The 27,605-nt window shown below is 37.7% G+C and overlaps 1 protein-coding gene across 1 annotated transcript in view; it reads left to right on the top strand.

The window, feature by feature from the left end:
- Positions 1–27,605, top strand: part of LOC121337750 (dynein heavy chain 5, axonemal-like) — a 152,442-nt gene that overhangs the window by 114,265 nt on the left and 10,572 nt on the right. The window contains exons 69-73 of the mRNA XM_041408038.1: positions 3,994–4,261; positions 6,228–6,349; positions 7,536–7,883; positions 12,305–12,493; positions 19,949–20,081. Of these exons, the coding sequence (XP_041263972.1) occupies positions 3,994–4,261; positions 6,228–6,349; positions 7,536–7,883; positions 12,305–12,493; positions 19,949–20,081 (1,060 nt within the window). The remainder of the gene's footprint in view (positions 1–3,993; positions 4,262–6,227; positions 6,350–7,535; positions 7,884–12,304; positions 12,494–19,948; positions 20,082–27,605) is intronic.

The following is a 27,605-nucleotide window of genomic DNA, read 5'->3' as shown; positions in this document are numbered from 1 at the left end:
ACAAGAAGATACAGAAAGAAAATCATAATTATGGTGACAAGAGGAATTAATTTTGACACCCTAGCATTCAATCTGTGCACTTGATGGAGACATTCAACATTTCCTACAGAACAGCATCATTCTGTGCTCTGTTTTATGGTTCACAATGTAGTAGCATATAAAATTTTCCCAAGAAGAAGTTATTTACTTTAGATCTCCATAAATTTTCCTCCTCGTTAGAATGCATCTTCATTTAATGGTGCAGGATTTTAGAATACGCTGAGTAAGACATGCAAAAGTGGGAGGATCCACAAATCTCTTCAGCTTATTAATCAGGAAGTGGAAATGCTAATTCCATTTGAAAATCAAGAATGATTTGTCTGTATTAGAATTGCTTAAATTATGACTAACTTTCACTTAGTGTTTAAATTTAGGAGTCTTAAATCTGAAGTCATTAATTTGATCCTTGTTTGCTGTCAGACCAAGAGGATATTGCGGTCTTACTATGTTTCCATGCTTTCAGGAAATGTGTATAGAATAAATAGAAAGTGAGGTTGTGAAAGAGCTGAAGGGGTTGCCTTGTTTATTCACACATGGTTTATGAGCAAGGCAACATCAGCTGGGCTGCCACAACATGAAGTTCAACTCGTGTCACCTGTAAATGTGAAGTCAACCACACTGTTTAACTGTAAGGCTCTATTCCAACCTCTTGAAGTAAAGACCTAACCACACAGCATATAGAAACTTTTCTAGTTTACAAAAGCCATCCTAATGTCACAAACCAAAATGCAAACACAGATATTTTAAAAATAAAAATGTGTATAACAATGTGGAGCATTGTTATACAAATGTGTATAACTTGAGGAGCATTTCAGCAATTCTTTAGCTTTTGAAAAGCTTATCTAGAAATACTTTAATTTTCAGAAACATTTTCAAGGGAGCTTTGTGTTTATTTTGCTAGTATGTTGACAAATTGTGCTTAGTTTCTTTCTTTCTTTGGGATTTCTCTGCCTCAGTCTTTAATATAGGTTAGTTTTACCAGTGACCTGATCTTGAAGGAGGGGGTGGTGGTGCTGGGTTTTTTTCTTCTTAATGATAACAAACTTGGGCCTCTTTTTTCAATGATTTCCCTTTTACAGTCATGATTTGTAGTCTTAAAATGGTTTTCCAGTTCTAATGGTGTCTCTAAGTATGATATTATCAGTATAAATCAGCTATCTGCTGTTGGTAATGTTCAAACTTGTGCCCAGAATTTATTTTTCACTCTAAAATTTAGCTGTTCATGTGGCTCTCTCCCAAAGAAATGAGAACGGTGTCTGTGGTTATTGAGCTGTGTAATCTTGTTTATAAACCAAACAAGCTCCATCAAAATAGTTGCATTTATGCCCCCTTTACTTTCACTTTAGGATGGTGTGAAAATTCAGCTTTCAGGATTAAAATGAAGTTTCTTATGCCAGCACTTTGACTTTATTAAAATCAAATTTTTTTTTTGAACTGTAGAGATCGTTTCTTCTTTTAGGGAATGATGCACAGAACCTTCAACAGAACTGTCAGGGCCACTATAGTGACTAAAATGCCAGAATTTTCATCTGGATCGTGATGTATTAAGATGACATGGATATGCTGACATGACTCACTATTGAAAGAAACATTCTCTATGCAGACATTTGATAGAGTTCTTTCAGAAGGAGTAAAATGAGGACAATTCATAGTGAAAAATATTTTTTTCCTTCTCTCGATGTTTCTATAACCTTTAATGATTCTACATTTCAGAGGCAACATTGCTGAGAAGAGCAAATTATGAGTAGGTGCTTTGTCAGGGAATAATGTATCTGCTGAATATTTATGCACTCTTGTGCAGGGGTATTCATAGTCTGACTTACAGGAGTGCTAGCTGTACTCAGATGCATCTCAGAAAAGGTAAAATTTTTTGGTTCCCTGGCACATAGCCAGCTTCACAGGCTGTTCAGCTTTGCTTCTTTTAGTTACAGTTTCAGGTTTCACCGACCTGAGAGCAGGATTTAACTGCTTTCTTATCTTTGGCATTCTCATGTCCTTAAATCTTGCCAGGATATGGGGGATCATATACAGCAGCTGTATTTATACTGTTCTGTAAAATCAGGTCAGGGCCCATTCTCTGACCCTGAGGCCAAATGACCCAGCACAGTTTGTGTCCATATGCTTAACCTTCTTCTCCTGCAAAAGGAGGGCAGCCTCCTCCCCGCTGTTTAGGAGTGGATGTCTCAGGTTTCCTGGGGTCAGGATGACCCCGAGAGTCTCTTTTTCCCAGCCCAATGGTCAAAGAAGGAGTCAGAATTCCTTGGCTCTGGTTTTCAAGGTTGTTTATTTTCTCTTATGTAATACATTCTTTTCCTGACCCACAGAGGTCTGTCTAGCAGGTCTGTCCAAGGCACACTGCCCGCCCTTGGGCTGGTGTCAACATTTTATACTAAAAACTACGTGTACTTTATTTATTATTATTTTCCAATACCTATCACCTATGTTAGACTGTCTACTTCTACCCTAAACCAATCCAAAAGTGCCAGCATCACACAGAAAAAGGAGGTTAGGTAGAAGAAGGAAGAAGGACAAGACAACACCCAAATCTCTCCATCTTGCCTCCTAGATCCCTACCCAAAATTCCACTTTTCACCCTGTGATAAATTCATTATAATTCTACTTAAACTTTTGTGACTTGTAACCCTTCATACAAGGTTGCTAATTTGCTCCATGGGTTAAAATCAAAAACCCAAGTGTCTTTGGCTTCCTGCCAAGATCTCTGAGCCCCGCCCCTGCCAGGAGCTCAAGCCATCCAGGGCACCCAGAGGGGTATCCTGGGTTCCAACAGAAGTCTTCCTTCCTTTTTGTTTCACAGTAAGAGATTCTGAGTAGCTGTACAGGTCAAGACTAACCTTTGTAGCTCTCAGCCAGCTGAAGATAGGCCCAGACTGAAATTGTAGCTCATCGCTCACTGCATGAGGGATACTCAGCTGTAGGTCTTGACTGTGAAACTCTCCATGAAACAAAATCCTTTCATCAATTCTTTCACCCTCAGCATGTATGCAGAGTAATATGTTTAACTGGGTATGGTAGTTCTGGTTTTGCCTGGAAGGAGCCAGACAGCAAACCTGAGCCAGACTTAAAAAGAACAAGATTAGCAAGAACAATAAGCAAGAGAGGATCTGCCTGCACATTACTGACAGACTTGTGTGGTCCTGATCTCAGCCTTATCTTTTTCAGATCCCTTTTTCAGAGAGCTTTTATCCTCTGGTTTTCTGAACAACTGCCTTTATTTTCCCATACCTTCTGGAGAAGATGCCATAAAATTCCAGAATTTTATGTTTGCATATATAAGCTTTCTCTCTTCTGAATCTAAATCTGCTCTAGATCTGCTTGAGCTAGTAAGATCACTAAACTGGAATCCTCTGAATCAGTGGCTCACAGCTGCCATTTAACAATACAGGATGTTTCCTGAGTGATGCTTTAATGTGAACCAATCTTTCCTGTCCTACCTGCTTCATCAACAGTTCTCTTTTAAATGAAATATATTCAGACAGTAAAAAGTCATCAGAATTGCTGGGTTCACACTGTGGGTTAATAATTATCTGAAGCCGTAATATCTGCTCATCTCAAGATAGTACATTATAGGAAAAAGAATGGTCAGGCTGTATTTATGTCTTGCTTTAGTTGAAAAAGTGGTAAAAAAACTGAAAAAAAATGTTTTACATGTCTTATCCCATAGATATTGTTATACCAGCAAAAAAAATATGATTTCCAGTGGGTGTAGTTTTCTTCCAACAGGTGGAAGACAAGAGGAACTTGAAGGGTTTTGCTTTTTTTTTTTTTTTTTTTTTTTTTGTTTTCTTTAATTTGTTTTAATATAAGCAGTCTCCATTGATATTAATGGCTTTCTTTGTGGCAGAATGTCACTACACATGGATCTACAGAAGCAATATATTACATGTATAGTTCTAAGGAACTACATGTAAAATAAAGTTTCTTTTTTACCTTTAGAACATTCCATGTCGTGCCATTTCAATGGGTCAGGGCCAGGAAGTCCATGCAAGGCACCTGTTAAATCAGTGCATGCAGGATGGAGGCTGGCTCCTTCTACAGAACTGCCACCTTGGCTTGGAATTTCTTAATGAATTAATGGACACCATCACAACGAAAGAGTCTGTGAATGAAGATTTCAGAACCTGGATCACTACCGAGGCTCACCCAGAGTTTCCTATTAATCTTTTACAGTCCTCTATAAAATTTACCAACGAACCTCCTCAAGGTAGGAATGACTTCCCTTCCCATTGGAGAGATCACTGCTGGTCCAGGAAGGTAGGGCCAAAAGTAATGTTGGCTTCACTGTGCAGCTACTTGAAGCTGCCAGTCTTGGACATCACTGACCTATGATCCTGTGCATCCCCTGGTCTTCTGGGCCTCCATGTACTTCCTTACAGCCACGATCTTTCTCCACTTCCAGGATGTTTCCACATATTCAGATGTTTCTCTCATGCTTTCTGAGCCTCTAAGCCCCCAGCTTTCCTAACCTAAGTAGTCTACGTACAGAAGCACAATATGAGCTCTTAACTGGCATTAACTTCTGCATTAATAGAGGTGCAAGAAAGACATGGATGGAATGAGTCCAGTGATAACCCACAAAGATGCTGAAGGAATTGGAGAATATGCTATGTGAGGAGAGGCCAGGATGATTGTTAAACCTTGAGGAGAGAAGGAGTAACTTATTAATGCCTACAGATAAATAAATATACCCTTTATATATATATATATATATTTATATATATATATATATATATATATGTAAATATGTTGCCACTGGTTTCAGTTTATAATGTCAGTAGGAGCTAAGAATTTTTATCCAAGGTCCTATTTAAAGCTTCAAACATTTAAACCTCTTATTTCGGTATTTAGCTTTCTCTGAACATTAGTAAGATATTTGTTACAGAATGTTTGATGTTGTGAAACACATCCTGTTTCAGCATTTATACTCCATCTCAAGAGCAGGCAGTCAGTCTGTTGATAAAAATTTCTTACTTCTTTCTCTTCTCCTCTCACCGCCTCTAATTCAGAGCTCAGCATCTTTTTATTGCACAGTGGCCCCCTCCTATCATTCTAATGGCAACAACCTATAGCTCCAAGAGGCTATTTTAGAACTCAAGTTATAGCAAATTTGCAACTTGCATTTAGCAGCTGAAAAAAGCCCAGTGTAAAAACTTAAGTCGGGATGAAATACAGACAGTTTTAGTTTCTTAAGACTGTCCTGTCATATTGGTAGCACAGTACAATAAGACACTTTTTAAAAAAAATTTGGAACCCTGTTATGATGCCCATTCGATATTTTGAAAAGCTATTTGTTTGAATATTGTTCTACAGGATCTTTGTGAAGTATGAACAAAAGCAAAAGTACTTTTATTGTGTCATACGAAGTTGGATGACTTTGACTATCTTTTCACTGCACTTAAAATCTGCCCTTCTAGACTTGTGTGAAGCTGATCACGTGGAAAGTATCATAAGAGGGACCTGATGTCAGTAACTCATGCTTGGGTTGTCTGCCCAAGGCAAAAGATGCTTGAGTAGCACTGCCTGAAAACATCTGGGAGCAGTCAAGCTTCTGTGTTCCATGGCAGCTGAGACTGTATCAGTATCAACTGCCTAAAGCCGTTCCTGGGATATGAAATGTCAGTGCTCAAACAAACCTCCCCGAGTATTAATATTTTCACTATGTATTCAGGTTCTCTTCTTGTCACCTTGATGCCTGTTGGCCAGTTTTTCTACAGAATTTTGAGATTTTTCTAGGAATCAAATCTAAATAAAATTATCTTAAATAAAACTAAAATCTCTTATTATAAGTAAATAGCAAAACAAACTCTTGGATACCCAACTGCTATATTTCATATGATGATAGGTGTCTTTTTTATTGCCATATAGTTGCTGAATAATTATGTTTCTATTTCAGTTGTTTATGGGATCATTTAGAATATGATTACATAATTTAAATCCTTCCAGACTCTTGAAATTAATTTTTTGTGTTATCTATCTAAAACAAAATGTTATTGAAGTTTGCCTGCTATGACCAGCTGAACAGATAATTGATTCTAAGACATAATTTGAAGGTATAAGTAAGATGCTACTGCAAATTGTAGAGAATAGAGAATTGTGCTTAACAGAGGTTGGACTTGTGGATTCCATGCATTTTTTTGCTAATGTATTACATTTTTATATTTGCCTTCTAGGTGTGAAAGCTGGCTTAAAACGAACATACTCAGCTGTTACTCAGGATCTGCTGGGAGCGAGCAAAATGCCACAGTGGAAACCATTGCTATATGCTGTAGCATTTCTTCACACAACTGTTCAGGTTTAAAAATGTATTTCTTCTCTTCTGTCATAAAGCCATGTTTCATTTATTAATGAACCTTGTTATTAAATGAGAAACATTTTTAAAGGGAACTGCTGTGTTGGCAAATGAACACAAATAAATAAGAAAGAGAACAACACATCTTTATTACTGCAGCTGTGTTAGAACTTACAATTTTGCTCATGTTGGTCCTGTACCTCCAACAGGGATGATATTTCAGAGGAAAAAAAAGGACAATCAAGCAATTATCAATTAGAGTACTCTTCTATTAAAGTCCTCATCAATGACTGTGTGATCTGTCTTTCAACTAACTGGGCTTTTACTAATATTTTAACACATAAAAGCATATTAAAAAATTTACAATTTGTAGTTTGGAAAGCCATAGTCTCAAAGTGCTGCATCCACAATGAGAAGGTGTGAGAGGGTAAATATATATCCTTTATGCTCTGAAACCTGTAGGAGGAAATGAAAGTAGGTTTTGGGTCTTGACTTTCAGGACTTCCATTAAACAAAGTGCTTTATGGATTAACCACAATTTTTCATCATCCTATCAATAGATTTTGCAGTACTCTTAGTTTATATTTGGAGCCTGACTAATTTAGCTCTGTGGCATCCATGCATTGATATATTGTTGTCCACTGGAAGCCTGTGTTAAAAAATAAAAATTTGCAGTTACCAGATATTACCCTAACCCTACCTATGTACTGCCAGCTGAGTCTGTAGATGATTCACTATAAAGGAGTTATTCCTACTTGCATCTGCACCATGCAGACACAGCAGGGATAGGAATATAAGTGAAAGGAATATATCTAATCCATAGGAAGACCCCACACAATGATTATGGCTGATGATTTTGAACACCTTTGCCTCAAACAGTAGCTTAATTTTTGAAATTCAAAAGCTATGGTTCCAGACTCAGAGATTTAAAAAATACTTTAAAAAGAGGATATTTTTCTTTGTGAAAATGTTAATATTCCTGGTTTTTGTTTGTACAAATTTAGCTACTAGATAATCAATCAAATGTTTGGCCTTGCCTGTGTTAAATGCATTTTTTTTTAAGTTGGTGAAATAGAGTTCCAGCTGGACTACTGCATTCTTAACATATTTCATGTATTCTTCTGCACTTAAGCTTTCTTCACAATTAATATCAATCAGTGTTTTACCTTTAATTCTAACTATTCTACAGGAAAGAAGAAAGTTTGGCCCGTTGGGCTGGAATATTCCTTACGAATTTAATCAGGCAGACTTCGCAGCCAGCGTGCAGTTCCTTCAGAACCACTTGAACGATGTGGGCATCAAGCAGGGAGTGAACTGGAGCTGTGTTCGCTACATGCTCGGAGAAGTGCAGTATGGTGGCCGCGTGACCGATGACCTCGACAAGGCACTGCTGAATACGTACACAAGAGTCTGGTTTGGAGAGCACATGTTCAGTGAAAAATTTTGTTTCTACAAAGGCTACGTTATACCAAAAGGGAATACTGTGGAAGACTATCTCCAGTACATAGAGCAGTTGCCAGTGATTGATACACCAGAGGTAAAATATTTTAATATATTAAAGGGAGTTTTTGTGAGATTAATAACTTAATGAGGTATTTTTTTCCAGAATCGACTATGCATAGGTCAAGATTAGCAGGCAGACCATTATAGTGGATATTCAGTGTAGATCTGCTGACCCGGAAGAGGTAGAGAAGGCCTTCTTCAAACAATTGGAAAAAGTCTCATATTCACAGGCCCCCTTATGGAGGATTTTAGCAACCCTAATTATCTTCTGGAAGGTTGATACAGCAAGGTTCAAGTATCAATGTGTATAAAACCCTGTTGGAATGCTTAAAGATGGAGCTGGAGCCTTTTTGATTATATCTAATGAAAGGAAAAGAGGCAATACACATAAACAACAGGAAATTCCATCTGAGAGCAAGAGAACAATTTTTTAAGTGGAGGTGGTCAAACACTGGAAGAATTTGACCAGAGATATTGTGTAGTCTTGTCTTTGTAGACATTGAAATCCCAACTGGACACTGTCCTGGTCATCCTGCTCTATCTGCCCCCGCTAGAGAAGATGATTTCGATTAGATGACCCTCAGAGGTCCCTTCCAAACCAAACTATTTTGTGGTTTCACAATTCTGTATGGGATTGAGCAGACATGCAATCTGAGAAATAATGAAAGTAAAAAAGCCCTATGGTCTCATTTTGCAAGTTATAATTGGGAGTTTATTCCATTTTGATAACAGAAAGATGTGGATGTCATCAATGCCATGAATTGATGGGTTAGGGTGCAGGATAGCTCCTGGGTGTAACCAGTTTTACATGACCCAATGTGTGCATATCACAGTGGTCACAGGGACTGGAGGATGGTGACTTTCTGCTCCCTCCAGTACAGGCACACATGATGAAGTTAGTTAAAACTGAAACAGAAGAGAATGCTCTGGAAAATTGAAACAGAGGTGGATGGTCTGGATTTCTGTCTCATTTCTATTAAGTTGATAAATGCCATTGGAAATAAGTTCTATTAAAATTAAATTAACTGAGTGGAACAGAAAAAAACTGGTTTTCACTTACTGATAATGTTCTGGCTCAGAGGGTGAGAAGTTTCCAAGGTCATAAAATAAGCTTGGAAAGTTCTGAATCTCTGGAGATAGTGAAACCAGAATGCAAAGGTATTAGTGCCAGCAATGAGGTACCTTTTCCAGGTGAGAGTAAATGCAGACATGATAATGCATCACTGGGATCCATTTGAGCCCAGCTCATGATGTTGTTCCTATCAGTGTATGAACCTTGGCTCTACCAGATTTCAGGTTCTGCTTTCATGGATCTGCTCTTTTAAGCACTTGAGAACATATCTCACAATGCTGCAATGTATTTTTAAAGTGTTTTGATGCCTGTAAAAAAATCTGTATGTATGATTTGAGGCAGGGGAATTTTACCTTTGGCTTTTATGTAAATAGAAGCAAGTCCAGGAATGCAAACATCTTTTTGTTCTTCACATTTTCACTCATTAGGAAGAAAGGTGTGACTTTCTTATGTCATTTTAAAATCTGTCAAAATTGCTCATGAAAACCTTTAACCTTTAATCTCCCAATCTTCTTTGTTTCACAAAAGATACTGTGCTAGTCAAAACAGTGTATCCTTGATTCATTCCTTTTCCATTTTTAGTTAAGAAAGATGGACTTGGACTGCTTGCAGTGTCCTTGCTCCTTTGATGAAATTTCATCCTCTGACTAGAATGAACACTGTCTTCTGAGAAGGGCAATTGAACTCGGTGTGTTGGGTTAGGATGGAAAGGTTTCAGTAGCAGGGGGCTAAGGAGTGGCTTCTGTGAGATGCTGGCAGAAGCTTCCCCCATGTGCAGCAGGGCCAATGTCAGACAGCTCCAAGACAGACCCACTGCTGGGATAATGTATTTATGAAGGATAAAAAGCTGCACGTGAATCTTCAGTCAGAGAGAGGAGTGAGAATATGTGAGAGGAACAGCTCTGCAGACACCAAGATCAGTGAAGAAGGAGGGGCAGGAGGTGCTCCAGGTGTCGGAGTAGAGATTCCCCTGCAGCCCATAGAGGACCCCACTCTGGAGCAGGTGGATGCCTGAAGGAGGCTGTGACCCTGTGGGAAGTCCATGCTGGAACAGGTTCCTGCAAGATCTGTGACCTCATGAGGAGAGGAGTCCATGATGGAGCAGATTTTCTGGCCAAGGTTATGACCCCACAGGTGATCCATGCTGAAGCAGGCTGTTCCTGGAGGTCTGCACCCTGGGCAAGGGACCCACACTGGAGTAGTTCACTGGAGCAGCCCAGTGGATAAGTTTGTGGAGGACTCTTATGCTGGAGCAGGGGTAGAGTGGGAGGTGTTCTGCACCTAAGGAGGAAGTAGTTTGAGACAGTGTGTGACAAACTGACCACAAATCCTGTTCCCTGTTCCTTGCCTCTTCGTGCTCCGGTGGGAGGAAGTAGAGAATTTGGGAATGAAGTTAAGTCTAGGAAGAAGGGACAGGTGGAGGGAAGGTGTCTTTATGATTTGGTTTTATTTCTCATGATCCTACTCTCATTTGATTGGCAATAAGTTAAATTATTTCCCCAGGTCAAGTCTGTTTTGCCTGTGATGATAACTGGAGATTGATCTCTCCCTGTTCTTATCTCAGACCATGGACTTTTTGTTGTGACTTTTCTCCCCTGTCCAGTTGAGGAGGGGATGGTAAAGGAGTAATTTCAGAGGAGTGTAGAGCTTTAGCAATTGGTGTTGAGGATTCATAGGGCTGGAAAACCCTGAAAGACAGAATCCAACATTCTCTTTTTAAACAACATTCCCAGAGATTTTGGATCAAAAAGAATGAGAGATTTGCAGCCTTGATTAACATACAGGACATTCACAAAACTGGTCCACCCACTGGTTTCTTTCTTCTTTCTTCTTCATACATCACTTGCATGAAACCATAGGACCAGAGCTGTCTCCCATGTCTCCCTGTCTTTGTTGTTATTGCTCCAATGTTTGAGTTAGCCCTTGGACTATGGCTCCACTCACAGATATAGCAAATATTCTTCATGGTGCCAACTTGGGCTATAATATCACCACAAAATCTGCTAGAGCAAAACCAAGAAAATAAGCCCTCACTGTGCAAGAGCAAAAGCAGAAAAGAATTTACCTTCACATGTGTGTTTCCTTCCACATAGAATATGAATGTAATGAAGTACATTGCTATTTTTGCCTTTTACAGCTCTAAACATTCAGTTTGAGTAAACGACTACTTGGAAAACATTAAGTCCTATCTGGAATCTACCTGCCCGCTATTATAGTCGCACCCTCACTCAAATGTGGTATTAGGTCTGTACTTTGTTCTGTTGTAAGGATAAGATTCCTGAGTGGTGTAAATCAGTGAAGCTTTGCTGGCTTTGGCAATGGTGCAGCCACTTATATCCCTTGTCCCTGAGTTTCTAGATTTACAAGTATAACAATATTAAATGGCCCTTTTAATTCTCTCCTCAGAGTATGTAAATACTGGTTTCTAGAAGTGCCTTCTTGCAATATACTGACTCTAATGTAAAATATGAAAACTGAATTATGTGAAAAAAGTGAAAAATGCGAAACAGAAGATTGCTTGCCTTTTGTGCTCAGTTTGAGGGCAAGCCTTCCTCATTGAAGGATCAGTGGTTCAAAGTTTGTAAGAAATATGTAATGTCTATAATTAAATGAGAGCTGGTGAAAGAAGTCACAGTGCATACAATTCCTCCTGGAGAAGGGTTGCAATTGTCAATCTGACAATTATAGACTTACTGATATTTCAGTAGAAGTTTCTGAAAAAGCTATTATCATTCAGACAAAGGGCAACTTTGCAGTAATTCTGTGCTAGCTGTATCTTAAATAAAATAATTCAATTTCAGGAGAAGGAGAAGTAAGGAGGGGGAAGCTTCAACCAAAAATAGCTAAACCATAAAATATCCTACATATATCACCATCTTTGGGTACTTCAGATGTGGGCATTATTTTATTCACCATGCTACGTGCCTTATAAGGCTAAGAGTCTGAGTAAAACAAAACATGTTAGAAATGTTGACTGGTCAGATAATTAGGGGCATCTACTTGAGCTGGTAGAACAGCAATAGACCCACAGAGACAAAGAACTAATGCTAAGAGCTCAGTGTCCATAAATGACATTTCCAACATTGAAGCAAAGGAAAGGGATCTGTTCTCACCCCCTTGATACCATTCCACAGCATGATCCATGTGAAGATAATGCGATCAGTTAAAAAACCCTCCACTGACATGAATGAAAACACTATTGCATGTGCAGCCTGTGTTAATGTTTTAGCTAAATTTGGGTTTGGTCCTTGACCATTTAAATGGAAGAACTTCCGGTGGCCTGTTGACATCTATTGTTTTATGTAGCTTAGAATTTTCTTCCTTGTTTATGAATTTTCATGCATTCTTTTTTTCCCCCTAATTTTTATACCTTTTACTTTAAGGTGTTTGGACTTCACCCTAATGCAGATATAACTTACCAGACCAACCTGGCTAATGAGACATTCAGTACCATAGTGAGCATCCAGCCCAAGGACAGCAGTACCAGAGGAGGAGAAACCCGAGAAGCAGTGGTGCAGCGGCTTGCTGATGAGATGCTAGAGAAGTTACCTCCAGATTATAACCCTCATGAGGTATGTGCTACTTTATAAAGCACATGTTTTGTGTATGCATGTATATACATTCTTGTTTTATAAGTTTTATTGTGTTTCTTAAATTTAACTGGCATATGTTTTAAAAAGAATTTAAAATTATGCATAGGGTTTGTAAGTCTGTTTTGCTTTATTATCTAACATATTCCTACATCAGAAAGACATATTTCAAATGCCACAGTCCACTCAATCAGTCGCCTTAACTCAGAAGACCCATTAAAGGCTTCAGAAAGTTCTTGCTTTCCTTAGTAGCTTACAGAAGTAGCTTGATGACTTTCTGAGGGTCTGGTGACCCTATAGTGGTTACAGCATTAAATTTACCTACTCCCATTATGACAGCACCATGATGAAGAGTGAATTTTATCACTGACCTTTTCATGCTCTAGATTTTTTTGGGTCTGAGCCATAAGAAGATCTTTGTTAATATTTTCTTGCATTTTTTATTAACATCCCTATTAAATGGAAAAATCCATCACAGAGACTCTTGCATCAGTTTATAAGTAGGTTCTCCTGTCTTGCCAAGGGTTTCATGAACAGTAAATGTTAAAACCCCCTCATTTCCATGATTTTGTGCTTTACAATTCTGTTTTTCATTGATAGTGTTTTTTTTCCCCCCCTTGTTGTAGTTCAAGCTGGTAAAATGCTCAGTATGAATTACAACTTGCTATGCATGCTATATTTTCTTCTCTGGCCAGCCTAGAATGTCCACCTAAGTAACAACTAATCATCTTGGGAACCCGGCAGCATTTCCTGTCTTCCCTTCTACTATTAATCTCAGATTGAATATGTCTTGGATAAATAGCCATTTTTGTATTGTCATAATTCAACTTGGAACTTCTTTTTTCATTCCCCTGTTGTCAAGCTACTTAGGATCTGCAACATTTTTTGGTGACACATTTTGCCACAAAATGGTTTTCCTACCATCTTGTTATTTTTCAATCCATTCCTGCTTGCATCTCCCCTTTTTCTCACCTTCTCATTGAGTGAGTCTTAATGACAGTATATGCGTAATTTTTTGTAGAATTTGATTAAGAAGAATCAGTTTTAAGAGTCAGTTTTCTAGTTTTCATATTATTATTTAATAGTGAATAAATATTAGAAATAGAAATAAATAGAAATAGAAAATAAAATTAAATATAGTAAGTGCAATAATAATTCATAACTTAATAAATGTAATCATTAAGTTACATTTAATGTTGTATCTACAACTATCATTTACACCTTAAATTGTTCTCAGTCCTCTTCCCTTATGTTTCCAATCAGAGTAAAACTTTTTTATGGAACTAGATTCTTCTAGTTTCATTCAGCTCCTTTATTTTTTTTTTTTCAATTTACAGTAGCAGTAAAACACTGAATGCCTGGATACCATGTATGCTTTTGCCATATTTGCAATATGGGTACTGAGCTAAGTTTTTACAATATTCTTGCTAAATCCTCCAAAGGACTATTTCTTCATTCCCTTGTTAAGCTGACAACTTTTTTCCTCCTGAAGCATTTGTAATGCTTAGAAAACATCAATAGTACGTACTTCACATTACATTGTAACCAGAGGGTAGTCTCAGGTTTTAGCCTGGGAAATCTGTGCAGTATCTTTTGGTCATGTAAAATGCACGCACACTTGTTTAATCCAAATTTCACTTTGGATTAAACTTTTTCTCTGGCATTTCTTCTGTTTAATCTTAGGCTCATTCACTTTCTTTCCTTCCTTGGTTTATTCACTGAGGTTATGCACACAAACCACATGTGGGGGATGCCTCCCCATTTGAGTCACTTCATCAAATCTTAGCTTTGGAGACTACCAGTTTTGGAGCCAGGGACTGTAATTAAGGGCAAAGGGTCTGAAATGGTTATTTCGGATGTTCAGTCCTTCACTCTTGACTTGTCTCTCTCTATTTTACTGCTACATTTGTATTTGTATATAATACATACTGTTTCATGTGTCTGTATTAAAAAAAAATCACCACTAATTGTTTTCAGTGCTCGTTCACTCTCATCATCAAGCAGTATGACAAACTATTATCTTTTGTCATGATCTGCCAATCATACACAAGGGTATTATTTTTTAATAAGCAATCATCATTGCAATGATGCTCAGAATTAACATTACTTTGCTCGAGTACTCTTTCTCTTACATCTTCTATGAACTTCAAAGGAAACTTATTTTGCTTTAATTGGCTTGATAGCTGTCCTGTTATGATTCAGCCAAGGAGATTTGAGCTTGTACAGAGGATGTGCTGTTGGATCTACTTTTTTCTTCTGTATTTCTTATAGATGCATTCTGAGTTCAGTAAGTGTAGATACCATCTCTTTCTGTGGATGTCTAGTTTTCTAAAGCTCTGTGCATCTTCATCTGTGAATTACACTTCACTTTGATTAATCATACCTCTCTATTTACGTGCCTTTTTTTCAGTCTGCACTACTGATGGATGGCATGGTATTTTTCCACTGAAACATTCAAAAATTACGCTTAGTTTCCATAGCATTCCTTTGCTCAGACCTTCTAGAGAATATCCTCTGTTCATTTTCCAAGAGCTTTTCATTGCTAATAATGTATTCCTCTGTATATCTCCTTGGCTGTCTCAGCTGCACTACAACGTCTACAGATTTTAATTCTGTGGTGTTATGAGATTTGGCATTGTTTCTTCTGGACCCTGATTTTTCAGTGAATTTGCACTTTGTCTCTTCCTCTGCATTTTAGAACTTATCTCATTCTCTACATCTTAGAACTTGATTTGGTCTTTCCAAATTCTTTCCTTGTTGTAGGGGAATTTCTCTTTTCTGCCATTAGTGCCCAGTTCCACATCTTATGTGTTGCTTATGTGCCAGAAGTGTGGCCACATCTGCACAATAAGCAAAAAAATCTATATCAAATCTGTATCTCATTTGAACTGTCACTCATTTATTCTGGAACCTTTTAGAAAGCATGGATATAGCTGGAGTGAGCTGTAAAGAAAGATAAATTTTTAAATGCAAGTTTGCATAAGCTGAAAAAAGCCCCAAACCCAAATCACTAAAATACAGAAAAAGAAAAAGAATATCTTGCTCAATAACATATAACAAAGAATTTCATCAATCAGAGCAGAAAAGAAGGGAGAGTTTAGGTATTCTCTGAGGAAAGAAGCAATAGTTTGGCAGAAGCTACAATATGGCAAATGAAATTATGCTTGCAAGTATAAGGAGTGAAATGGATTATGTAATTACTTCCTGCGATGTCTGAGAAAAAAAAAAAAAGAGAAATTAGATGGATTCTGTTATTTGTCAATTTAAGTCAACATTTGGTCATTCAGGACGTTGTTACATACTAAACAATTTAATAAATCTGAAACAAATAAAACAAATATCCTAAATTGTAAAAGACTGAGGGAATGTGTCTAGAAAAAGAGTTTGTATGCATTTTCCTTATTGGAAAAGATCAGTAAAAAGAGAAACATTCATTAGTCCTACCAGTACAGCTTGGGTTTGCTTTTAGAATAATATTGTGCTCCAGTAATGCCATGATGTGTTAGTTAGTCTTTGAAAACCTAGGTACAAGGATACTATCAGTGGAGAAAAGGAGCAAAATTTTTTGGAAACAATGAAGGTAATTAAAAGCAAATTCTCTTCAGGGAAAGTGGCAGGTGCCTTTGCTACCTTTGATCGTTTCTTGTGGCTCCCTTTAGAAAATGTGGAGTGAATTTTCAGAGAGCTACAACCCCATCAGACTGGGTTAGGGACAGATGGTACCAACAGCAATTATTTGCTGACATTCAGAGCTCCAGATTGTATTTTCTCTTGATACATTGTGAATCCAGAGAAATTTCAGGCTGCCACAGAGAGGCCTTCATTTCTCAATTATAAGCCTTCAGCAATGACTTCAGTCTCAACAGCTTTCAAAACAGGGCAACCATTTTACCCCATGATATATGCTGCTTCTTTTGTTTTTGTGTTCTTGCAATGTTTCTCATCAGTCAAGTAACTTACCCAAAAGAGTAGAAACAAAATTAATCACCTTTGCATGCTTTCTCAACCTGTGGTTTGACACAGGTGGTGGAAAAGCAAAATAAACCTTCCTCCTGACCTGAAACTGTCCTCATTTTTCTCTGAGTAAGAATTCTGCTTTCATGAACCTTTTTGTTTCTGGGTCTCGCCTTGCAGGTTACAGGGAGATTAGTGGTAAAATGATTAGGTCCAGTCAGTCCATGAGAGTGAAGACAGGTGCAAGAATAAATGTCAGCCTGTCACACAGAGAAGTTTACAATGAAAATGATCCTTGCATCTTGAAAAACAGCTTTCTAGGGAATAGCAAGTAGCAGCAGTTTTTTTCCTTAAATATTTTCTGTAGTATTGATTTAGCTGTAATTCCTCTAAGGCTATGGCTGCATTAGCGAGTGCTGCATGGAAATAGGAATTTGTCTGAGAACCCCAGCCCTTCATTAGATGTTTTGCTGGGGAATTTGCCTTGGTCTGTCTCTAGTCTGGACCTGCAGGCTGACCCGATTAGTAATTGAAGTACCTTAGAGTCCTGAAGCACACCTTTTGTGTTAGTGTAATTTGAAGCTAAAACCTTTGTGTGCCTGAAATCTAGTGTTCAGTACAGGGTTTTTGCTAAAAAAAAAAAAAAAAAAATCAGGGTCTGTACAGAAACACGGACATAGATGATTCTGTAATGTGTCTCTGGTTTGCTTATCAACACTGCCAGATATGGTGGTCATCCAGCTCTAGAGCTTCTTCTATTTTCTATGTATTTTAATCTCTTCTTCCTAATGTGCAGCAAGGAAGGGGTCCTTGACATCCCTTGAAAAGAGCTTTGGCTTATCCATCTACAGAGTGATGGACTTCCCATTTCTGCTGACAGGGAATGTAGCAAGTAACTAAGTCTGATTAAAAAAAATAGCATTTACTGAAAACCATAGGCAGTCACTACTACAGTAACTTGATCAATGATCATGGCATGAATTCAGCAACCACTTTTCTACTGATAGGCCTATAAAGTATGTGCTGACAAAGAAACTGGTGACCTGAGGAGAGTTAAGAAATATGCGTAAAGGAATCTGACACAGTAGAGATATGCATTGCAAAATCATGTAGACAAAGCTATTAAGATTATGATTTTAGTAACTCCTTTCTTAAATCACATTGTTTTATGTTGGATGAGAACTGTTTGCATAATGAAAAGGGGATGTTCTAAGTGGGCTTTATGGAATTAGTATATTAATCTCAGAAAAGCTATTTTGGTTAATGAGTTCAGTCTTTTGAGTTTGTTTTTTTCTGGGAGTCGGTATCCATATCTTTATGTCATAATACATACAGCCCTGGTTGTAAGTTATCTGATTGCTTGATAAGAAGAATTCTAATACAAAGCTAGTTAATCATACTTCAGTGCTTGTATTCTAAATGAATCTTAGCAACAGTACTTCCAAGAAATGCACTGTGTTGTACTCAGTAAATCTCACCATAGATCAGGATTGATTTGTATACAATAAAATGAGAAGTATGGAACTTTTTTTTTTCCAGTTTTGATATCTGGTTATGCTTGGTGCTGCAGACTGAGTGTTCTGAGCATATCGAGGTCGGATTAGCAAATTTCTGCTTTCTTGGTTGCTTCCATAATTCAAAACATTATAGGTATTTTTGTAGGTACATGAAAGTAAAGAAGAAGATTGTGTTCTGAGAATTCACTAGTTAAATTGTACAGTTATCAGTGCAGTAATATTTTAGAATCTTTATTTTATGTCCTCTTTGTAGAGTCATAAATATTAATATTTTGGAAAATAACCCCTTTAATAACATCTTCCATACAATTTTTCCTCAAATGGGAGAATTCTTCCTCTAAATGATCCCCAAAAGGAACATATGCTCTGTAGACTAGAAATAAAAAGTGTGTTTCTTATTTAAAGGATCAAATGCATACGCTATATACTGTACAATTTCTTTCTTATTGGTGGCATGCACTACACTTCTAAGAATTCTGAAAAAAATAAATCAAATGTTTTTACTTTTTGTCAAGAAGCAAAATTACCAATTCCTGTGAATTTTTCAGAAAGCAGACTTTTCCTTGAATTTTTTGTGAAATAATCAGAATACTTCATTGTGTGATTAACCAAAAAACTTTATTGCCTCAGCTCCAGTGTATGATAGCTGATTTAAGTATTTTTTTCTCTTTCACAGACAGGATGCATTAACTCAGTCTGTAAAATGTACTGTCACACTGCAAAGCATTAGCATAATTGGCTGGCACCTAGTTCTTGGACATTCTGTCTGACAAATCCATGGGTCCTTGTGATTAAAATATGATGTATAACCTTGCTGATAGCTGTCTCCCAAGGAGGATAGCATAAAGAGATGAGAAAGAGTATTTTATTGGGCTCTGAGTTGAAATTTAAGATTTGGAAATTGCCAAAGCATTTGTGTATCTATACTAGTGTTTATAGCTACTTATCTGCTGTATGATATTCATCTTGCAGAAATGTGCTATTCATGGTAATAATTAAATCTTTAGTAATGTTTATTATTTATTTAAAATGTACAGTATACATAACATTGTACATAATGAGATATATGAGCCATTGGCTTTCTAAAAGTGGGGAACAACTCTTGAAAGTTTGAAAAATCAGGAGTTCTGGTACTGTGTGGGCTATAGGCACCATGATTTTTGCAGGTGCCATTAAAGTCTCACTCATGTGCTGTAGTATACAGTGAACTTTGATATACATGGAACCTGCAGTGCATGTCTGAAGCACATTCCATGCGCATCATATGCAAAAGTGAGACAGGGAATGCTATTGGTACTTTCATTACAACATGGCCTTAACCAGCACAGGCAACTGATTCCATTTTGAAAACATTCTCTGTTGAATTTGAGAGAAACTGTTACCCTTGAAAACTAAAAAGGCCAAAGGCTTCTACTTGCAAAATGGTGCACATAATGGTGTAACAGATTTCTGTGGCATCTGTATTATTTCTGGCAGTCTTGCCTCTCTAGTAATGTAACCATGAGCATCTTGTCTTATGAACAAGTCACATCCTACTGAAAGTAGCAGCTTTTACATATCATTGTTCTTGTTAAGTGGAACTCCATGTGTTACATTATTTCAGCAAGGAAAGGTGATAAAGTTCACCCAGCACAATTTGGAAATACAAAGAAGTTACCATCATACAGTGCTTTTGTATAGCATGTGGGGTTTTTTATTTTAAGATCTAAGACCTGCACCCTAACAAGGACAGAGGAACTGCTGTGTCCCTTCAAAAAGAGGGAACTTTCCCTTCTTAGAATGATGGAGGAGCTCATTCTGGTAAGCTAATGAGTCACAGTGTGCTAAATCTTACAGTTGGCACAGGACTTGAATGGCCATCTGTTACTGAAATGTTTCTTTTCTGAAAATGTTTTTGCTTTCAAAAATTATTGCATGGCAAACTGGAGATTAGATTTTATAATCATTGCACTATTCTTTTTTTTAGGTGAAAGCACAACTTCAAAAGATGGGAGCTTTTCAGCCCATAAACATATTTCTCCGTCAAGAAATTGACCGGATGCAACTTGTTATATCCAGAGTTCGAACTACACTGACTGATCTCAAATTGGCTATTGATGGTAAGCTGCAATATCAAACATTTTAATTAAGGAGCAATATATATTACTAGCGGTTGCTTATACCATATAAGTAAATAAATAATTCTCCTTGTTTCCTTCCTTTCTCTTTTGTTCCCTCCCTCACACAGTTTTTCTCTTTTTCTCTGTCTTTGTCATATGACCACTAATTCTAGCCCTTAAAATCTCCTGATTGCATCTCTAAGGACACTCCACCTAAATTTATTCTGCATGCATCTTCTCCAGCATTGCAGTTTGTGTCCCTCAGCACTACTTCACTTCTGTGATTCTCTCTAGAATTCTACAGAGCTCAGAGGAGCAGAATTGCATGGAAAAGTCCATGGGCCATGTACCAGAGTTATTTAAGAAATTAAGCTGAGACATAATGATATAGAACAAGGTGGAAGGGTTGCTGCTAAGTAGTTGAGAGACAGGGAACTCAGGAGGCAAGGTGAAAAGGACTCTAATTTAAGGTGAAATTTGACACATTTGTGAAACTGGTTATACCAAATGGCATGTCTCTAAATGGAAGCTGAAGTGAGTGGCAGTGTCAATCAAAAGAGAGAGAGAGAGACAGTTCTTCATTTAGGCTTCACAGGAGGCAGGAAACAGCACTCTGTATCTCTCAGAGACAGAAGTATTTGGCTGAAAATGAGCAGTGGTGAATGAAGTTAAAAAAACCCCCAAGAGTAGAGGCAACTAGAAGCAGATGGAAAATTTGATCAGAAAAAGAGTGAGGAAAAAGAAGGGATTATGATGTTGCCATCTGCTTTTTGTTTTCACTTCCTGTTTTGCTTCCTCTTTTGCAAGAGTTGAAATACCGAGGAAGGAAAGTGTACTGTTGCTCAGCCAAGCTTCTTGAATTAACAAATTAAAAGCATGCAGGAATGGGTAGATTCCACTGGTTAAGCTCTCACCCAAGTCTGCTGTTCTCTAGCAGAGAGACAGAAATTATCTGACAGAGCAAACTCTCCTCACAGGGAGCAGGTCAGAATGCCTTAGAATTAGTCCCTTCTGACATAGCTGATGGCATTACTGTAATCTGTTTTACTGGTATTCTGACAATGTCTTTCATGAGGGGGCATTATTTTTTAATTTGTATTTTTATTACATAAGGATCAAAAGGGATTTCTTTTTTCCTATCATTTGTATGATACACTAAGAAAACAAGACATGTTTCAGAAACCTCATGCCTATAATCTGAATTTAGGAAAGATGTGCCCAAGGCTAATAATCTTTCATATCCTGTAATAACATATGTAAAGATCAAGTTGGAAGAAACAATTGTGCTTTCTTCCTGAGCTGAAAGTTCCCTTTTCTATGTGAATAGAGTCCCTTTTCAAGTATATAAAAGGAATATTTTCCATCCAAGAAAGTGTTAATCTTTCCTTGATTGTGAAAGATATATTTAAATTCTCCATATGTATAATATTCTGCAGAGGGGTGGATGAGTAACATTTATGAGTAATTTATTTGCACTTCACATTCAGTTCCACAGTGGGCACAGTCCTCTGCCAGATGTTTAATCAAGTTAATGCTGTAACTTTTATGCAATTTTCTACAACATAATTTCTTATGGACAGGCAAGTTAAATATAGTGAAAAATTGCTCTGAAAACAAAATTGGATGTATAGTTAACAATAACAATTAATGGCTTCTGGCATGTTCATGCTATATCAAGTGCATGTGGTAGACTGTTAATTAGGGGATGGAAAGAACTTAGGCACTCTATCTCAGCAAAAGGGAAAACCCCAAGCTGTCTCATACTAGATTCTCTATCAAAACTAGTCAACTGCAATCTCAAGTCATCTGAGGTGCTTCATTTTCTTTACAACGAGGTAAACTGGTGCCTGCTCAAACGGGTCATGTCATTTTTGACATCTGCCCTGCTCACATATCTGGCTCTGGCTTCATGAACATATTAAGGTCCAGCACTCACTTTAAGCAGACCTAAAATTTCGAATAAATTTGGTGTCTAAGAATATAGCGTGTCTTTAGGTTGTGAAAGGAAGTCTGAATATCTCATTCTGCAGTTTGGATGTGAATTGATGGACCTTGTTATTTTGATGTTGCTCGCCAAGGTAACGTAAAGCCCCCCTCAGGGGCTCTTGAGGTAATTTGAGGTAATGTAAAGCCCTCCTCAGGGAGAGCCCATGTAAAGCTGAACATGAGGGATGTAGAAGGAATTTGCAGACACAGTTTTGTCCTTCTGTCCAGAGGGCAGATTAAGCAGTTCAGCTTTTGGGAGGGGTGAGGATGCTCAGCATGTGTCCAACATGTTTGTTGGCAAATATGACCCAGAAGCTTGCGTCTCCACCAATAAACTTTGCTGCCCAGAGGGACACTTTTTCTGGATCAAATTGTAGTAATTAGATTGTAGCTGCATTTTGTACTCTCACTTATGTCCCAACCATTACTTCTGCTTTAATTACTTATTGATTGCCCAGAGTTTATTTCACAGTTGGCATAATACAGAGCTTCACCATAAATCAGAACACAGCAGTGATGGTTGTCCTCTCGAGTGCCCTAAATGGAAGCCATGTTTCAAACAGAGAAATCTTTTCAGAGACAAGGAGAAGACATGGGGTTTGCACCAAAAATGCCACATCTTAATGGGTTATGCACAGCAGATCTTGAGCCCCTATCAGAAGAAGAGCATTCTTTGTAGGGCATTATTCAAGCTGTAGAGTTCTTGTGTACTTACTTCTTGCCTCTGGTAGTGTAGAGAGCTCTGGCACAGAATACTAATCCCTCACTCTTTATTGTAAAGTGGATACTTCAAGCCCCTCTCCTACTAGTGAAGATAGTGTCTCTAAATGCAATAAAATCTAATTACCCATCCGGTTATTCCTAGCCTTTCAGAGTTTGTTTGAGTTTGCCTGAATGTGGCCTGTCTGTGAAATTTTGTGGGGTTGTCTCTATTTATCCATGCACTGAATAAGAGTAGTAAGCATTTTGATGTCTTCCCTTGGTGAGGAAAGTGAGAAGAGAGATTCTGTGGGAGTGTTTTCCATGAATGAAGTGGAGCATACTTGTAGTAGCACTGAAAGTGGGTTTTGAATCTTTGACAATGGAAATAAGCACAGCTTTTAGTTTTATTTTAATCCTTATTCTTTTTGGCCTGGTTAACATTGTGTTTAAGAGCTTCTTGTGAAACAAAAAAAAAAAAATGCTTACTCATTACTTATATCTAGGTTCTACTTTGGTCATAAAACTGCATCCGCTTGGTTCTGGTTTCTGGTACCTTACAGCTTTGTGTTTTCACACAAATCCTTGGGAATTGCCTACATTGCCTACTTCATGAACAAGTGCAGAACATCTGAGAAACCTTGGATTTTTTATCTTTTCATGTTATATATGTGCCCCATGATCACAGAACTCCCACTGCTATTTGTATAGTATTTGCAGAGTTAGGAGAGAGAAGTCCTTTCCTGATAACACATTTCCTGAAAATGCAGCAGTTCCATGACAATGTAGTTCTACACATGTTCTAGGAGTTGTGTAGGATTTTTATGTCATCTACACAAGCTCATGAGTGAAGCCCAAGATAAAGATTCACTACTTTTTTCCAACTCAGAATACCATGTGGTTTAAAGTCCCATTTGTATCATGATGCTGAAAGGAATTTCAGTTCATTGTATGTAGCACCTTATAAGAGGGATATAAATTAAGTCCAAAAGAGTCAAAAGAGGTAGCTGGTAATTTATTTTAACCTACATGGTGAAAAAGTGAAGCTCAGGAAACTAGTCTTGCCAGAGTGCACAGGAAAGGTAATTTCCCATGAAAGGAAGAGTTATAGAGTCATTCTCCCTGTCTGGCTAGTTCTAGTTTGGATCGTAATGGTATAAGACTGCTAACGCTAACACAGTTTTAGTTTGGCTTGCTGACAATGGTAATAGAATTTTGAACTGAAAGATCTTGGGCTATTACCTTACCAAGTTGTACTGTGTGTATGTATATGTGTTTGTGTGAGGCTCGCGGGGATTCATCACTTTTGGAAGAGGATTTTATTTGAAAATAATTAAGAGCACTCAGTAAAGACATTAATGGAATGTAACAAGGGGGAGATCATTTGAGGAGCTAAGGGGATGAGTCTAATATGTCTTGTGGTGTAGTTACTCTTGGCTCATCAGCTCTCATCCATTATTTAATTCTCATCCTGATAAGAATGCCAGAATGCCTCCTGTTGTCTTTCACAGTGTGGCACATCATTTCTGAACTTCTTAATAGGTGTTACATATGCTTGCCATGATGCTGGCCAGGACAACTGCTTGTCAACAACGCACATTAAGGACAAACTGCAGAATAGAGTTTATCTGCTTGTTGTATTGCTCTAGCTCAGGGTAGTGATTTGTATTACTTTTTTTGTAGAGGTCTGTTTGGATTTTCATCTTCAAATTATTGCTTTAAACTTAAACTTTAAAGAGAAAGCAGAGCAGAGGCAAAGGTTAGATGCTGCTGGAGAGAATACCAGTCTACAAATAAAACGTGGAGAGAGTGTTGTGCATTGCAGGTCTTGGCTGCCTGTTTTACCCTTCCTGTTCTAGAGCTGGAGCAAAAGAAAGTGACAAACTTTTGAGGGGCCTTAGGATTAAAACAGCATGGTGGAGTTAAATGACCTTCTGAGAACTTCCTGGGAATTACCTCCAAATGCTTAAGTGAAGAAAGTGAAAAAGAGGAAAATACCCAAAGAACTGCCTGAAGCAAAGAAGTCAACTTCTATCAGCACAGCAGTGGTGGTCACAGAGCTGGCAGAACCATACTAAATCTTGCAAAAAAAAAAAATAGTTTTAGGTATAGGAAAACATACATTTGCTTTTATGCCTTGTGCCTTTGGGTAGAAAAATTTAAAAAGCTTTGGAGAAAACACAGGCAAGTGTTAGCTGTTGTCATAAGGCAGAAGGAGAGGAAAACTTAGGAAGTTATAAACAAGTTGGTATTTTCTTTTCAACATGTTCAGTGAAGAAGAGGGAATTGGAGCCTGGTGGTGGAGGTAAGGTGTGACTGCTTCAAGAGCAAAGCAGTTGTTTGGGAGGTGGAGTAGGGATGAAAGGCTGAAAAGGTCAGCTTCTGGAGCTGGGAACTGGGGCAGTCAATAATGGATTGATGCTTTCAATGAGCTTTTTTCTCTATGTACTCTTCAGGCTAGCTTAACAGATGCAGTGTCTAGCAAGTATTATCCTCCAGGGCTAGTCTCCAATTTTATTATAATGATATCAACTATTGGCAAATTGTACTTGATGGAGAAAGTAGCCTTTTCTCATTTCATTTATATCCTATGTAATTATTCTTGTTATTTTTGATTTACATCTGTGCCTCTGGGAAGAGAATCAGTCAGTGGACCAAGGCTTTTTTTGGTTCATGCTGGAATTTAAGATCCTTCCTTTGTTCCTAACTTTAGCTACTCATTTAAATGTGCTATGCAAGTTTCCTAGTCCAGACAGACACTTTCATAAATTCAAAACAGATCCAAATTTTACAAATTCCACAGTATTCAGATTCAGTTTGTTGGAGGTACGGTAGTGAAAAAGGTCAACTCCAAGAAATAATACAAACTCTTCATGTAGCCTATGCAAAGCATTGTATCTGTTGAATGATTCACCCTAAAAACAGATCACTTTACAAAACCAGACTATTTACTTTAATCATCAATAAAAACTAGTTATCCTCAGAACTGAGAAGTTTTATTTGGGTCATTTACCACTCAGCAAGAGGATAGATTTAGATGTGGTTTAGAAGGGAGATGGTATAAATGTAGGACAATCAAAAAGGAGAATCCTAATTTCCAAACTGCACATATTGTGCAGTGTGGTTATAGTAGATATTATTTTTAAAGTATGGAAATGCCTTCTCTTCTTTAACTCACCTGACCTTTCATCAGTCATTTTTGGATGGCCTTTATTCCATTCAAGAAAGGGAATACCATGGAGTAACCCCCAAAATAACCAAGTTATAAACAGTTGGCATGTCTGATTCATAGAACATTCGAGCCTGTCATGTTAAGTTCATAGGACATTCAGTCTCTTCATATAGTACAGTGCTCTGGGGTTCTCAGAAGTTAAATATGAGAAGCCTATGACATTGTACTCATTGCCTACTCATTCAATTTATCAAAGATAGTTTTTCAAACACCTTTATCACTTTTGTCCAGAAAGATGGCATGATTTTTTTCCTATGGTACTGATTTTATTTCTGACAATTATTTTATTTTGTTAATTATTTTTATCAGACTATTTTGGCTGCAGGAATGCATCCCAACACCCACAGATACCATTTAGTGCTGAAATTCAAGCACTGGATGCCTATGCCAGAGATGACACCCACTCACTAGGAATATTTATGCAGATATACGGGCACGGCCTGAGCTGTGAACATACCTCATCCTCAAGAACACTCTGGCTTACATTCTCAACAGCTGCTCTGAGTCATAGCAGGCAGACATCCTAAGGGATTTCACAATGCCTCAGGGCAGAAACTGGTTGTATCTCCCTATTTGAAAAGCTCCAGCCTGCCCAAAAGAATTGAGAAAGAAACCAGTAAGTTAAATGTATCAGCCTGAAAACAAGAAATAAGCAGAGATGAAAGAGTTCTTTCTTTCTCAGTGCAATGGTAGTGATCCCCAGGGCTAAACCAGGATGCTCCTCACTTACTTTGTGCCCTCTTTTTGTGCCCTGTATGGTTGCTCTGAAGTTGAAACCAACATGCATTGCAAGACTTTTCCCCCTACCTTTATCTGTCTCTGAAAGGTGATTAAAGTGTATGGTGTAATATTACGTTTTCTAAGCAAAGTGGAGAAGACATAGAGTGCCTTCTTTCTTAAATGTTGGTTCTCTTAGAATGTTGGTTATATATTAGAGAAGATTAATAACCAAAGAGAAGGCTTATTATTTATGTTATAAAAGTCTCTTAGCTACCCCAGAATGTGATTAGGAGCCTGACTGCAAAGCAATTGCAGAGAATGCAGTATAGGTGGTATTTTTACAATTTGGTAAAAGTTAACGATTTTCTCAAATAATTTGTTGCACAAAAAGAAGTGCTTTCTATATAAATAGAAACAGATCACTCATTACCTGCTAGAAGAAATCAAGGCCTATTTGCCATTTATATATTGTAGAATGCACTAAATTTGCACACACTGCTGTAAGGACTGTTTAGGTTATAATGCTGTATTCTTCAATATTAAGCTGGTGTTTGGTTTCTGGATACTCTTTTCCTTCCCCTCAACTGAAGCCCTGTCAATCTCAGTGGAAGGAAGGGATTTGAAATGCTTTATTTTTACAGGCCACATTTCCTTCTGGGTATGTTTGCATGGACCATTGCAGTTTTTCTTTGCAGTCGCTTCCTTTTCCTTTACATGTTCTGTGGTGGAAGCCACTTAATTCTGTTTGGTATCTCCTGTTGTCCTTGTGGGAATTACAGCAGCTATGTGTGTGTAATGATACACTGAACTTTGGTTTTATATGAATATTTAATGAAAGTTGGGGTACCAGACCAGTTTCTGTAAGAGAATAATAGAACCAGTTTCTG

Source organism: Onychostruthus taczanowskii, unplaced genomic scaffold (assembly GCF_017590055.1).
Source record: "Onychostruthus taczanowskii isolate IOZ18803 unplaced genomic scaffold, ASM1759005v1 scaffold29, whole genome shotgun sequence".
Lineage (NCBI taxonomy): Eukaryota > Metazoa > Chordata > Aves > Passeriformes > Passeridae > Onychostruthus > Onychostruthus taczanowskii.
This window is presented reverse-complemented; position numbering and strand designations above follow the sequence as displayed.